Genomic DNA, 14503 nt, shown 5'->3' on the forward strand with positions numbered 1-14503 from the left:
AAAATACTGTTTTAGGATAGTTTTAGTATTTTTGTTTTGTTTTTAGGCGTTGAATTTGATTAGAATGAAGGGTCGCGTTCCATCAAATATGCGCCCAATTCAGAAGAAATGGTAGGCAATAGTATAATCTCCTCTTCCATAGGTGATGATGCTGCTGTAACGATGCGAAGGCTCCTCATGCTGGAGAGAAAAAGTTGTGAAATCTTACGGGTACGCTTGAAGTTTTTTAAATTGTCCCAAAATTAGAGCCTAATTTGAAGAAAGCAGCGAGAAATAGTACTCCCCCCCCACCGTGAAGACTTGCCCAAGTTCAAGAAGGTGTGGTGTTGAGTGTAGTGAAATCAAGTTCCTTAATTATTAAATTGTGTCCATATGATCTCATTAGTGACAGAGGGAGTATTTCAAGCGGAGAGTGTTCAATATTATTATTGCACACACGAAGAGGAGAAATTCAGTTATCAGTAAGGAAGAGAAAAAAGTGTGAATTGAAGGGATAAAACGCATTCGGAGCCCAATTTAAAAAATAGCGAATGATTATTTGGTCAGAATTACAGGCTTTTCAGATTCCACGAAAAAACGTCCATTGGCTTAACTTGTTATTGTACATAATGTGTATAACTCTTCTGAATTATTTTTTAAAGAAGATTTGATATGATTTTAACCTTGATTAACAGCAGAAAATGTTGTATTTAAAATATTATACTAAAATTGTCATTGTGCCTGTTTTAATAACAATTTCCCGATGCATGTTACAGGCTTTGGCTTATTAATTTAATCCAATTTACGCAGAAAATATCAATTATTTTTGTAAATTCTATATACATGCATGACTGACGGCAAAGTGTTTAGTTCATCTCTCTTTCTGTTCTTTCCTCAAACAAAACGAAACGTAACGAAACGAAATATGAAGCTTGATGGAAGAAACCCATCAAATTAGAAGAAAAAAAAAAAAACAGCACGGACACGATCGTGAAGAAGTTGTTCCAGTGGAATTGAACCGGATGAAACCATTAACCGTGTGTCTCGTAACAGTGTTTCTATTCTCACTTATTGGGCTCTCTCTCTATTTTAGACACAAGAGGGGTCTGTCCTCCATCCTTTTTTTTATTCAATCCAAGAGTGCCAAGTTCTCGAGAGGGAGGGAGGGTGTGTTTTGGCGAAATTAAATGGTCATTTCTCTGTATAACTAGTTTTGCTGTTAGTTTCGTGTGAGAATTGGGTTTTCTTTTCTTGGAAGTTGGAGTTGAAAGAGCATGGGATGGGTGCGATCTGTCCATTCGTCATACCGATTTGTCTCCAGATAAATGTTGAGGGTTTTTTTTGTTACATTGAATGACCCGAGCGCTATTTTACACCCTTTTTCTTCTAATAATAGTAGTGTTAGTGACTGTGAAATGTGCCCATACGCGAACGATCACGATCACGTGCTCAAGCCTCGATCGGCTTTCAAAGCTCAACGGCTACATCAATGCCCGTTCTATTGAAATCATATGTGTTTTTCGGTGACTTTTCCTACTTCGCTTCTTTTCGTTTCGTTCTGTTTGTGTGTAAAGTATGAACAATAGCAGAGATGGATCTATTAGTTTGTCTGAGATTAGTTTGTTAGATGAGCAGCGCTATTAGAACATTACGATAGTGTTGAGTTCAATAGTTTAAGTTATTCGCATGTGTTTTTAACAAAGCTACTTAACCATAAATTAATAATCAAAAATAACTCCTGAATTAACGTGCAAATACAAATAGATTAGTCTTTTTTTTAGGCAAATTTGATTCAAAAACCTTAAAGAGAACAGAAATCTTAGGGCTCCGGATGTAGGACGTGACAGGTGCATTATTTGCTGATTTTCAATGTCAAATTGCACTTGTCCCGGCCTGCAGCTTACCGCCCCAAATCATCAAACAATCAAACAAGTTCGAGCAAAACTGTTTTTTTTTATGGTACCTTTCTTAATAAAATTAGGCGTTGTTGTTTACAAGTTTAAGGGAAGAAAAATTTGGGGCTCGCTTTGAAGAAACATTTCAGCAGTATGTACGCGACTTCACAGCGATCCGCGGCACCGTCGGCTGCTGTGCGGCAGGAGTCAAGCCCCAGCCGGAACGGTTGCCGGTAATTTTCCGGAAGGATCTCGATCTGCTTCACTGCTGCATCGTAGTTGAGCTTTCCTTTTTTCGACTAAAATACAAAACAGGGCAACATAACGTTAAGGAAGAGAAGGGTTGTACAACTGCTCAAAAATAATACTTACTGTTTGGGTTAGATCCATTAGGCATGCGACGTAACACTTGAAATGAAGGGAGAATTGTAATGTTTACTTAACTGTTGAAAGAAAAAAACAATAAAACTACTTGAAACCCCTCTCACCTTGAACTCTTGATCGTCGGGAAAAATGCCCTGGCTGGGATAGTTGGCCATTTCTAGAACGATGCCCCAGACAACGGACAAATCAATTTAATTCAACTGACTGGAATTCAAGCGTTTTCGGGCAATATCATTACATACCTTCGGAAATTTTGTGTCTCGATATACACACCTTTCTCATTCCTTTGGCAATCTCGTCCATATCGGCTTGTGTGAGCGATTGTTGTGCATGAACTAGCGCAGGTCGAAACACGAGGCAGTAGACACCAATCACCGCCACCACCCACGTGACGGTATTCGACGAATAGAACGCGTTTGAAGTCATTTCACTGTGATCGTTACGTATCGACTGGTCGGAATCGTCCGATATGTTGCGATAAAATGTATAAAAGGCGTACTAGCGCGGCTCTCCTCCCTGCACGTGGTGGTGTGGTGGTTGCACATACACGGGAGAGTTCGTCTCCACTGCTCAGCCGGAAGAGAGTTCTGATGCGCTTAGGTTAATTTAATGTGTGATAAGTGGCGATTAACTACTAGACCGGAACGCACAATTACATTCGTAAAGGGGGTAGGGACGAGTGGGTGAGACCGCTTGTTTTTCTGCAAATCATAGTATCTTACTATCTGATGTATGCTTACCTTCTTCCAAATCAACACGATATATGGCGATTGTTGCCGCCGCTGTATTGATCAATAGAGCACGACCACTGAGAATGAATGAAACATCACTATTTTCAAATCGAAATAAATGGACCCATTAAGAAAATGAATTGCTTGTGTTCCCGCTCAGTGTTATTGATCGAGAAATTAAAATTCTTCTCCAGGATGTCGAAGGAGTGTCGTTCTGCGGTTTGGTTGTGTCATTGTTTCAACAACGCACGTCAAGGTTTGTTGAGACAAGTGTCATCATTTTATCATTTCTGTTAATTAGTTGGATATTTACGAAGCAAGGGATCATTCATTTCACGCGTATTGAAGTGTTAAAGTGTGTAGTATAAAGCTAAATGTGATGCCACACTCATGGTTCAGAGTTGATAAGTAATGATTTAGCCGTAGTTCAGTTGAGGGGTGTTGTTCTCCTTACTACTGGTGCTAGTTGTTGTGTGTACGAATCTTATCATAATTCGATGTAACTGTTTTCTTAATTATCGTGCGTTGTAGTCTGCGGCTGCATGTCTCGCAGCTAAACAAGTAATGATGCCACACTGTTTGCATACTTGCAGGGGCAATTCGATATACAAGAGTTAGAGATATACCCCTGAAAGTATGCAATCCAACTGAAAGTATGATGTAAGGTGGTGAATACAGAGTTGAATCTGTGCTTGTGAAAAGTTCTTTTACAGAGTTTTCCAGATGTTCTTATAGCTTTGGGACACATTATTGACTCCTTCTTACGTTAAATAAACATAATGTAATGGGAATTGTACTCAATAGCACCCTTGTTGGCAAATCTAATAGGAATTTCCAACGAGCCTGTCTAAAAAGGACGCCATAGAGTCCAATTTTCACCATATAAAATCCACTTCCCATTAGAAAGAATCAAGGAAGTGCCCCCACAAACTTTGAGAACCCCTGGAAAACCATGTGTTGATAGCTATTGAAAACATAATTGCTCTCTCTCTCTCCTTTTTCGCGATTATTGAAATCTTGCATTCCATCGGTCAAGTACCAGCTCCACTACGAACACGATGCAGGCCAAACTAATGCCAAAGAAGTAGATGAAAAATACACCCAAAAAGTGATCGATCGAAAGCGCAACAGGTTCGTGACCGTTGTCCTGCGAGCGTGCCGTGACAATGTTGCGCTGCACCGTCAGTCCATAGTGTCGTATGAGGGACTGCAGGGGATAGTAAATAAGTAGATCAGCAAACTCAAAAGTTGTCAGTAGAACATTCGGCTTACCGTAAGCTCCAGATAGTGCAGCACACCGCACTGGTGCACCTCCAGTATGAACGCATTGTAAGCGTCCCGGAGAGGCCAAACCTTGCTGCAGAACCCGTTCGTGTGATCCAAGTAGATCGGTTGCTTGAGCGGTTGCAGCAGCAGGGACGCATTGAGGGCGAGCGGTGTCCCCAGCCCGTAGCTACCGTGCATCATACCCTCGATGACGTAGCCCATGCGCCGATCGGTAAAGGGCAGCCTTTCGCGCTCCGCACTGTCCGGTATGACGACGAAGCTTTCCCGCATGCGTATCATGGCAGGCGTTGTCGCCAGGTAGAGCGTGTAGATCCACACGGCGCTACCGCCCGTCCAGCGCATGTCCCGTGCCAGAAAATCGTCAACCGTGTCGATCGACGCTTCGAACCGTGGCAGCGTCAGAGTGCTGGCGAGTGCGCCGGCATAGCTGTTACCGATCATGAACCCACCGAACAGCAGGGCGGCCAGCAGAATGGCCGCGGCTAGCAGATCTTTGCGCAGCCGTGCCGATTGCTCCACGTACAGGCTGAACATGAAGAACAGTGCGTCCAGCAGGTGCTGGGAGCGAGATTGCCTCTGACGATCGTCACCATTGGGTGGTAAGATTCGCAGCCGGGCAACACTGACCATGAAAACGGTCAGCGTGCCGGCAGTGAAGGTGATACCTACGACAAGCCACAGGGAGGGAGGAAAGGACAGGAATGGCGTTTGCCAGAATGGTAGCAGGCGGGGCTTCGGTACCAGGGCCGAGATCATCGATATGCCGATCATTTGGGTGATGGTTGTCAGCTGGAACCAGGCGTGCCATGCCAGTAGGGCCCCCAAACCGACATCCGCCCGCTGTTCCACAAGATCGTGCAGTATAGCTGTGGTGGTTCCATTCTCGAACACTTCGCCCCAATCCGTTTGGTTAACTAAAACGAGGGCACAGGCGAACAAAAGTTGCAAAAGACTGAAGATTGTGATTTTCAGGGGCGCAAACTCATACTTAGCTCCACGGTACAGTTGTGACGGCGGCAAAACTCCATGGTCAGTATCAGTTCGAATCCATCCAGCCAAAACTCATGTGCCGCATCATCAGCACACTTTGCATTTCCTTGTCCGATGGGCTGGAGAAAACGAAAAAGACACACATGCAGGCACTGTGTAATGAAGGTAAACTTCCCATCCTCCCAACGTACCACTTTCTTGTAGACGGAACAGGGCACATACTCTAACGTGCTAACGCGCACCCTTCTTCCTTTCATATCACGCACTTTATCGGGAAAGAAGTCGATTTCGGTATCGTGCTTTGGCTCAAACTCGACCACTCCATTCGCGTCCTGTTTCAGTACTATTTTACCAATTTGCACCAACTCGATCCTTACACCGAGCGGGTAATTCGGGAGCAGCTGCGTTGTGTGTAGTTCGAACGCGTCCTTCCGGTGATGGTTTCCTTTGTCCGATGATGAACGCACGATTAGCAGCAAGTTGACCAACGCTTCGAGTGTCTGGTTGTATTGCAACAGCCTGCTGCGATCGAACGTTGCAGATGTCGTCATGGCGATCAGGTGTTTCGGCGACGGACGTAGCTTTGCCCTTTTGTGCACCTCGTAGAAGTGTTCCAGAAACGGGAATAGGATCGATTCGGTAACGACAAATCCGCCACAGTTGGTGTCCACGGCTTGGAGTAGCTTTTGGCAGAATTCTTCCTTCTTGATGGACCATGCTGTTCCATTGGGCGGTGCAGCAGCAGTAAGATCTTCATCCTCTAGCACGATATGTACCAGCGGTAATGGTGGATCCCCGGCGGTAAAGGGGATGCTGTCGTGGAACGATCGTATGAAGCACACGGTATAGTGATGGCTGTAGTATAGCCGCAACAGATGGGTGAGTAAAAACTGCAGGCTTGTGTTGAAGATGTTCGGTGGTAGTAAGTTAACCATCTTGTAGCCATCCAGGAGGGGAAACTAATCGTGTGAGTACTACTTTCGTTGCGGTGGATCCTTCTTATAAGGATCTTTCTATTGCGAAGGACATGTTACGCGAGCATTGCGAATAAATAATGCATGAAGGGACAACGCATTACAATTATTTTCCATCCCTGGGGGCCAGAGAGCATGAGAGCAGTTCACTCAACATTGCCCTGGACCAGCGATGTCAAACTCTTTTTACTCTGGTGGCCAAAATGACATTGAAAATAGTAGCACGGGCCACAACAGCATAGTTTTTACATGATATTCTTCTTCTTGTGGCACAACAACCGCTGCCGGTCAAGGCCTGCCTATACCCCCACTAGTGAGAAGTGGGCTTGGCTTTCAGTGACTTATTGTTACCATAGCAGGATAGATAGTGAGTCCTACGTATGGGGGACACGGTCTATTTGGGGCTTGAACTCATGACGGGCATGTTGTTACGTCGTACGAGTTGACGACTGTACTACGAGACCGGCGATGATATTACATGATACAAAAATCCAAGAAAATTGCTAGCGATTTCTCCGACCCTATATGCCCGAAGAAAGCGTGGAGTACTGCTCAGTAGTCGGGTCCCCTACAGCTCGGACCCACGTGGAACGTATCGAGCGGATGCTGCGATCGTTCACCAGGTTTGCTATATGCAAAATCCTGGGTGGATTGTCCTCCCCCATGCCTCCTTACGAGGGCAGGTGTCGGCAGCTTGGCCTGGAACTATTGGAAAACCGCCGTTCCCATGCCCAATCTGCCTTTATTGCCGCATTACTCCTTGGTAATATTGATTCTCCATCCCTCCTCTCTTCTATCCCTTTCTACGCCCCCCTAACCGCGTCCTTCGTAACCGTCCTCCCTGACTGATCCCATCCCGCCGAACTGCAGTGGGCCGTAATGACCCCCTCCTTCATGCAATTCGTCGATTTAACTGTGTATATTCTATGTTTGATGTCAACCTTCCCTTATCCTCTTTCCGATCCCGCATCAGAACCCACCATAATCCCGAGCTGCCATATTTTTTGATAATTTGTGTTAATTTTTGCTAGGTTAGGAACATAGGTAATTGCATAATTTTATGCCAGCTAATAAGATTCAGTACGCAAAAATAATGTGTAAAATTTGCCCTTGACTAACGCGTTGATTCCAATGCAGAGCCGTAAATTTTGTAAAGTGAAGTTGATATCGGTGTCATTTTGATTATTAATTTTTTTTGAGCTAGAATTGTAGTAGCGAATTCCCTACTTTTGATGCTGTCTAAAGTAATTTACAAACAGGTCGTTCAGTACTGTTCAGATTTTCATCTTACAGAGCAGTACAAGGTGTCATAAAAGTCCTTAGTATCCGTTATTCCTTTCCTGCCAAACTCCAGAGAAATGTTCATTCATTATCGCGACCAAAATCAGAGCCATAAGCCCACCTGTAGTTAATCTAATCACATTGGTCTTGGTAGGATGCGTGATGGAAGTCTTGAGATCGTTTGTATCATCCTATATCAAAAGCAACACGTGTTTGTGCTGACATCTGATTTCACCTGATTTCTAAACGTTTTGCAGTTTTTATTTTTCAGAACATTATGCCTAAAAAGTGTGAAAGTTTGCGCTTTTAATTCCTGTTAGTTGAGTGATTTTGCTAATTTTTACAGGTCTTTTTCTTGCAGAAATTGCTTACAGGGTTTCCCACGATTTATTGGTTGGTTCCCATAAATTTTTGATGGGTTCCCATATTTATTTGGTGCGTTCCCACGATTTTTGGCCGTTTCCTAGAATTTTTTGGTCCAATTGTATAGATTTATAACATACTTTTCATTGATTGATTTCATTGATTTCATTGGGTATAACATACTTTTCATTGATTTTTATCCATTTCACTACAAATGTGCGGAATTGAAAGCTTAGTTTCATCTAAATAACCATATTTGATTATCCTGCTATGACTTTAACAGTTATTGGAAATCTTATCTTTTTTATGCATACATGCATAGATAGAAAGTAGGGGAAAAAACGACATGGTTTTATGATGATGCATTGTCTGACAATTAGTGGAGAAACCTGCGAAGTTGAGAATCTCTTCATATTTCAGGAGTCCGGAATTGACTGGCATGTACTATAGAAGCAGAAATGCTTCTACAAAGAAATTTTGGCTCAAGCGGTCGCGGGCCAAACCAAAAGACATCAGAGACCATCAGTTTGACATCTCTGCCCTGGACCATTGGCTTATGGGCACGCAAATTAGAATTAAATTGTGTTTGCGCTTCCTTGCTCTTTAACTGTTTCCTATGGCTGTGCTGTGCGACTTACGCAAGTATCAAATCGCAATACGGATAAAGCGCTATCCTTGGATGCGTTACGCAAGACGGACGGCAACAGGAACTTCTTTGTGTGGTCGAATTATGGCCTAAATTACTCCAATCATTTTCCTTTTCTCACTGCGTATATCATACGTTGGGAATATACTACGGGGATGTAAGGATAAGTGGCATTATTTCATCCAAAGAATCAATTATTGTAATACTGATGTGCTTCTACCACGACTACAATGAGTGCGAGAATAAAGCTTGAAATAATTCAATTTGTCTTGGTTTGTCTGCTTTCAAGTGCTGTAGCTTACAATTTGAATGTACCATCCCATTTCACACTTCTCTGCCCGTTGGTCTGGCCCTGTTTCTGACAAAACGCATGCTACACTTAATTAGACAGTCGGCCACGCATCGCTTGATTCTTGGCCCGCACCAGTACCACGCGAGTTCCGCCACAAACACGACCAGCGACAGCGATAGCCCGGCGAGCAGGATGAGCAGCGCGCCCGTAATGTTGGCCATACGCAGCGGCGTAAACTCGTCGCCGCCGGTTTCGCGCGAGTAGCGTAAGATTTGTTGCGACTTGAAGCTCAAATACCTGGCCACCCCGATCAGCTCCCAGTGGGCCAGTATGCCGAACGCCTTCAGATCCAGCACCAGCCGATCGAACCGGGCCCGCGCCGGCCACGTTTTCGAGCACATCCCAACCACCGACTCCCAGTAGATGTCTTCCGCCATCATTTTGCGGCCCTTCATCGCGTCCAGCTCCATCTGCGGGTGGGCCACGTGGCCGTACTCCATCCGCTCGACGATGATCGCCACCGTGCGTTCGTGCGCGCGGCGCGAAATCTCTCCCTCCTCCCACTCGCGGAACGTTGTCAGCAGCGTCAGCATGTCCGGCTGGTAGGCCAGCTGGATGGAGAACAGCCAGTTGACGGTCACACCTACCCAGGTCGTGCGCGTCTCCGCCAGATCGTGCACCGTGTTGATGCTTTTCTCGTACTGCGGCACGATCATGGTGCTGGCCAGACCACCATTGTAGCTGCTGCCGATCATGAACCCGGCGAACATGAGCGTGGCAAAGAGCAGGCAGGACGCTATCAGCTCGTTCGGCATCGGTACGCCCTGCTCCATGACGAACCCGATCATGATCAGCACCGAATCGCTGAAGGTGTATCGCGTGGCTTCGCCCAGCTGCAGGATGCGCTGCCGGCTGCGCGACATGACCAGCACGGCGAACGCACCGGCAACGAAGGCGGCCAGGACCGCACCCCACAGCGAACCGGTAAAGGACAGGAACGGTGTGCGCCAGTTCGCAATGATGCGTGGCTTTGCCACGATACAGGTGCAGCCGGAGCGCGAATGGACCGCACTGAAGGCAAGATGCTGGAAGCTGGAGTACCACGTGTACAGTCCGGCGAGAGTTATGTCCACCTCCCGTTTGGCCGGCGCACCAAGCAGCCCAAACTTGGTACCGTTGTCTAGCACGTTGCCCCACTCCGAAGCTGTGCAGGGGAGGAGGGCAACCACAGAATGGTCAAAAATACAGAAAGTGATGCAGCACACGTTGCTTCTCTTACACTTACCGATCATGATTTCCGTCGTACAGTTGGCTATTTCACAGAACAGCACCACCAACCACAGCTCCGTGCCGCTGATCATTGCCGATACGTTCGGTTTCGCCGGCAAGATGTATCGTGCATTTCCCTCTCCAAGGGGCTGTATAAGGGTGGAAAGTACATCAAGGAAAGATCAGATCAGGTAGCTCCATCACGGACACCACCATCGTACTTACTTTATCCTCTATGAAAGCGTTCGGTAGGTACGGTACGGTTCCAAGCCTTAGGCGCCGCTTGTTCATGTTCGCAAACTTGTCCGGGAAGTGATTGACGCTCCTGGTGTTAGGAAACGAGTCATTTCGAGTGTCGATCACATCGATCACCCGTGGATTGATAGTTACAGGATTGCCATCGGAAATGTCCAGCGTGTACAGCTGGACAGTACCGGATGCTTGGACGGTAGGTTTAGGCAATACAATTAAAATTTCTGGAATTTCTGGAGGAAAGTATTGATTTTAGTTAACGATTTACGATTAAAAACGCTAACGCGTGGTTCAATTTTACCCTCCACGACAAGCAGCTGGCTTATGGTAGAGAGAAACGGAGAGTCACTGCTTTCAAGCAGCATGAGAACTCTTTTTTCCATCGAGCGCTGCAGTGCTGCTTCGTGCACCGGAAGGAAGGCGTCGAAAAAAGCGCCTGCCGCGCGTTCTGTTACAATAAATGACTGGCAACGGTACAACGCACAAATAAGTTAGTCGTACACTCTCCGATGTATTAGGTACTTTTTACAATATCAATTCCCACCTGACATCCCATATCAACCGCAACACCGAGAGCCTTTTCGAAGTCATCGTTATCCTGAATCTCTAGCACGATCGTTGGGAGCGGAGCAGTATGATAAAAACTATCGTTCCGTGCTGTTATTAAACAAATTCCGAAAAAATGAGCAAAATACGTCATCACAAGATAATTGACCAGCGAATTAAGCCCCACAATATCATCCGAAGCGATGATGCTTTGGTTAAGTAGTGAGTGAGTAGAATTTTGATTTTCCATTGAAAACACTTGCACAATATCACTTGACACTTTGTGATCACGGGGGAATGAAGTCTTCTTTATATACAGCACAAGCAAATCCCTTCCATTTACAAAAAAATGATAAAGAGCTGATGCTATTTAATAATTTAAATGTAGGTTTAACTAACTCTCCCCACACACATTTACCTCCTTCTTTAGTCTCTTTGCCAGCTCAACGATTAACGCTTCAGAACGCAAAAGCACATTAGTAAAGCGATTTCTCAATATTGATTATTGCGCTTTAGCCACTCATTGTTAGGCTTAACATTTCTGTGATATGCTTTTTAAAAATGCAACCATACAACCATATCCGTTTATTGTCTTTGCACTCGTTTGTTTATTTTGAATAGAGTTCTGTTTACTTTTGCTGCAGCTGCTATTGCCCCATACATACCCGAGACTTACCTGACCGAGATACCGTACCAACTAGCAGCGCGAACATCGTTTGAATATGATGGGTGTACATTAAATGTTGTCTGTAAAGAAAGGTACAACAAGGGAACATTATTAGTTATTGATGTTGTACGATAACTTTGCGTTTGCTGCACGATACCGGCGGATCGATCCAGCGTAATATTTCAGGGCCTTGTTGACATCTTTTAGTAGAATTTCTGTAACATTAAACTATTGCAAAACGCAACAGTATGGCTAACGTTGTATTGAAATTTAACTATCAGTCTCGTCATCAGTTTCATCATTAAAACATTCGGATCCAAGAGGTGCTAAATAAGGAGGGGGGGGGGGGGGGGGTCATTTTGACTGCTATTCGAGCATGCTTACCTTAAGGAAAACTGGTATCTCAAGTACATTTAAGCCCATTTGAAGGATGACACACCGTACCAGCCCGCAGAGCGAGTGTGATGTAAAATGAGTTCTATGAAAAATAGAAGAAAATAGAAAACATAATTAATAAATTGGAAAAAGAAAATCGTAAAGAGCGGTTGCGTTTTCTTGTATCAGGGCCATTTTAACATCTTATAGTAAAGATTCTTAACGTCAAATTGCTGCAGAACGCTACAATATGGCTGACGTTGTGGCGAAACTGTACTATCAGTCTCGTCATCAGTTTCATCATTTAAATTAAACATTTTCTTTTGATATAGTTAATCATATCCTCCCATCCCTAAACTTACCTTTGGAAATTATGAACATCGAAAAATGTAGAACGATTTCATCTTGCCATTTTGTTAGAGGATGAATTTGATCTGAGAAAAGAAGAAAAAAAATACGAATGAAGATCGCTTAGTAAAATCATGCTTCAATCGAGTAATTTCATTTTGAACTTGTTTCTTCGTTTCAGTACAATATTATTGCGTAGGAAATATGGAACCAGTTTTCTGCACGTGTGTATGAGAGAGAGCTGGGTGAAATCATCATACAAGTGAACAAGTTCGTAATATTATTTCTTAATGCTTAATAGTGAAACTTTTTCTTACCTTGATGTCATCAATCATAATCAATTCCCAATTAAGGTAGTTTGAGTTATTCATCTGAAACGAAAAAGAAAACAATCATGAGTAAGTGGCACATTCACGCAAATGCCACAGGCCTTTCCTCTATTCAATTTGCAGCAAATCAGTTGATAATTTTTGTATTTTTTGCGTAGGAAATTATGGAACTAGCTTTCTTCAGATTTGTATCGAGAGAGCTGAGTGATATCATCATAAAAGAGGGCACACATTAACATTTTGAGTATTATTTGGGGAAATACTAGTTTTCTTACCTCTCAAGAATGCTATCATCGTAATTATTCCTTTTTTGGCCGTTTCATCTGCATGCATTCATCATTGTTTGCACATTATTGGAATAGGAAATCTGCAAAACAAATGAACATAATTATAAATTAAAATTAGCTTTTTAAAATTAACAAAGCGTTGCTTTACGGTTCAACAAAGACTCAGTAAAATAATTATCAATAGCGTAGGTTATTATGGAACCAGTTTTCTGCATGTGTGTATGAGAGAGAGCTGGGTGAAATCATCATTTGAAATAGAACTAAATGTATTTTAAATTTATCGCTCCAATCACTACGTACCTTTGCTTTGTTACAGTGTTTATCCAGCCAGCAGTGTAGCACACCAAGAGTAGAATCTGCAAAATGAAACAAAATCGTCACATTTATACTCTTTGCTGTTCGATTTATCAAATCCAATTACAACGTGTTAGTGGCGTTGAAATCAGTAAAATAATTATCAATAGCGTAGGTTATTATGGAACCAGTTTTCTGCATGTTTGTATGAGAGAGAGCTGGGTGAAATCATCATTTGAAATAGAACTAAATGTATTTTAAATTTATCGCTCCAATCACTACGTACCTTTGTTGCAGTGTTTATCCAGCCAGCAGAGTAGCTAGAATCTGCAAAATTAAACAAAAATGACACAATTATACTCTTTGCTGTTCGATTTATCAAATCCAATAACAACGTCTTATTGGCGTTGAAATCAGTAGAATAATTATCAATAGCGTAGGTTATTATGGAACCAGTTTTCTGCATGTGTGTATGAGAGAGAGCTGGGTGAAATCATCATAAATAGAAAGTTGTGCTTTAACGATAACGAGTATGATAAACATAATATTTATTTACCTCTTTATATGACGTTGGTACTGGAACGAGGGTGGAATGTATGAACAATCCTATAGACGATCGTCCACTTTTTGGCCGTTTAGTAGAAGGATCTGGAAGAAAAACGAAACCGTTTCATTACTACATGACCTTGAAAAAGCAGACTAATTTGTAAATTGGAATCGATTCTAGAAATCAGACTCATTCTTATCGTCGTTCATAATTAGTTCAGCGACGAGAAATAACATTTAAAGATTTGCTTCATCATTTAATTATATTCTGTTTGAAGTGACCGCTGTGCTAAAGTATACAAAAAGATTTTCATTTTATTTATTTACCTGTTTCGATGACGATGTAACTCGGTGGACAGTATAATCTTAACGATGATCGCTCGTTGCAATGTAATATCGAAGGTTCTGTAAGGAAACCAAAAACGTTTTATTAAATTATGAGCTTAACAAGGTAGGAAAAGCGAAGAATGTTTCAGTCGATTAAAGAAAAATCAGACACAGTTCTTTTTCTCGGTTCATGATTACGTGAATTCAGCGACGAGAAATAACATTTACAGATTTGCTTCATCATTTGAAGGCAACGGAGAGGGAAAGGACAGAGTTTGAAACACATTTAATTCAACTCACCTTTTCAATTGCTGCTAGCCGGCTGTTTCTTCTGCGATGAAGTAGATCATGGAATTGCTGTAACGAAAATTGATTTCTTTTTAATACATCATTCAACGGATACGAGCGATACTTACAGCGGGGTTTGCTTTGAAGATAAAT

General features: G+C 43.1%; 3 protein-coding genes across 3 annotated transcripts; all 3 read right to left on the reverse strand.

Annotated features, from left to right (window-relative positions):
* Nucleotides 1–1722: 1722 nt before the first annotated feature.
* LOC1274186 (general odorant-binding protein 72-like) lies at nucleotides 1723–2793 on the reverse strand. The gene is made up of 4 exons (XM_313271.6): nucleotides 2501–2793; nucleotides 2363–2415; nucleotides 2247–2282; nucleotides 1723–2173 (listed from the first exon to the last, which is right to left on the reverse strand). The coding sequence occupies exons 1-4, from the start codon at nucleotides 2682–2684 to the stop codon at nucleotides 1979–1981; spliced, it is 468 nt and encodes a 155-aa protein (XP_313271.2). The 5' UTR covers nucleotides 2685–2793; the 3' UTR covers nucleotides 1723–1978.
* A 1155-nt stretch (nucleotides 2794–3948) lies between these two features.
* On the reverse strand, nucleotides 3949–6425 carry LOC11175491 (uncharacterized). Its single transcript, XM_003436463.2, has 4 exons — nucleotides 5458–6425; nucleotides 5265–5385; nucleotides 4262–5190; nucleotides 3949–4196 (listed from the first exon to the last, which is right to left on the reverse strand). Exons 1-4 carry the CDS (start codon nucleotides 6199–6201, stop codon nucleotides 3996–3998), a joined length of 1995 nt encoding a protein of 664 aa, XP_003436511.2. The 5' UTR covers nucleotides 6202–6425; the 3' UTR covers nucleotides 3949–3995.
* A 2314-nt stretch (nucleotides 6426–8739) lies between these two features.
* On the reverse strand, nucleotides 8740–14352 carry LOC1274187 (uncharacterized). The gene is made up of 10 exons (XM_061643914.1): nucleotides 14063–14352; nucleotides 13476–13837; nucleotides 12597–13251; nucleotides 12294–12365; nucleotides 11941–12034; nucleotides 10888–11636; nucleotides 10645–10807; nucleotides 10317–10576; nucleotides 10108–10240; nucleotides 8740–10026 (listed from the first exon to the last, which is right to left on the reverse strand). The coding sequence occupies exons 6-10, from the start codon at nucleotides 11137–11139 to the stop codon at nucleotides 8855–8857; spliced, it is 1980 nt and encodes a 659-aa protein (XP_061499898.1). The 5' UTR covers nucleotides 11140–11636; nucleotides 11941–12034; nucleotides 12294–12365; nucleotides 12597–13251; nucleotides 13476–13837; nucleotides 14063–14352; the 3' UTR covers nucleotides 8740–8854.
* Between the last annotated feature and the right edge of the window lie 151 nt (nucleotides 14353–14503).

Source organism: Anopheles gambiae, chromosome 2, assembly GCF_943734735.2.
Source record: "Anopheles gambiae chromosome 2, idAnoGambNW_F1_1, whole genome shotgun sequence".
Classification (NCBI taxonomy): domain Eukaryota; kingdom Metazoa; phylum Arthropoda; class Insecta; order Diptera; family Culicidae; genus Anopheles; species Anopheles gambiae.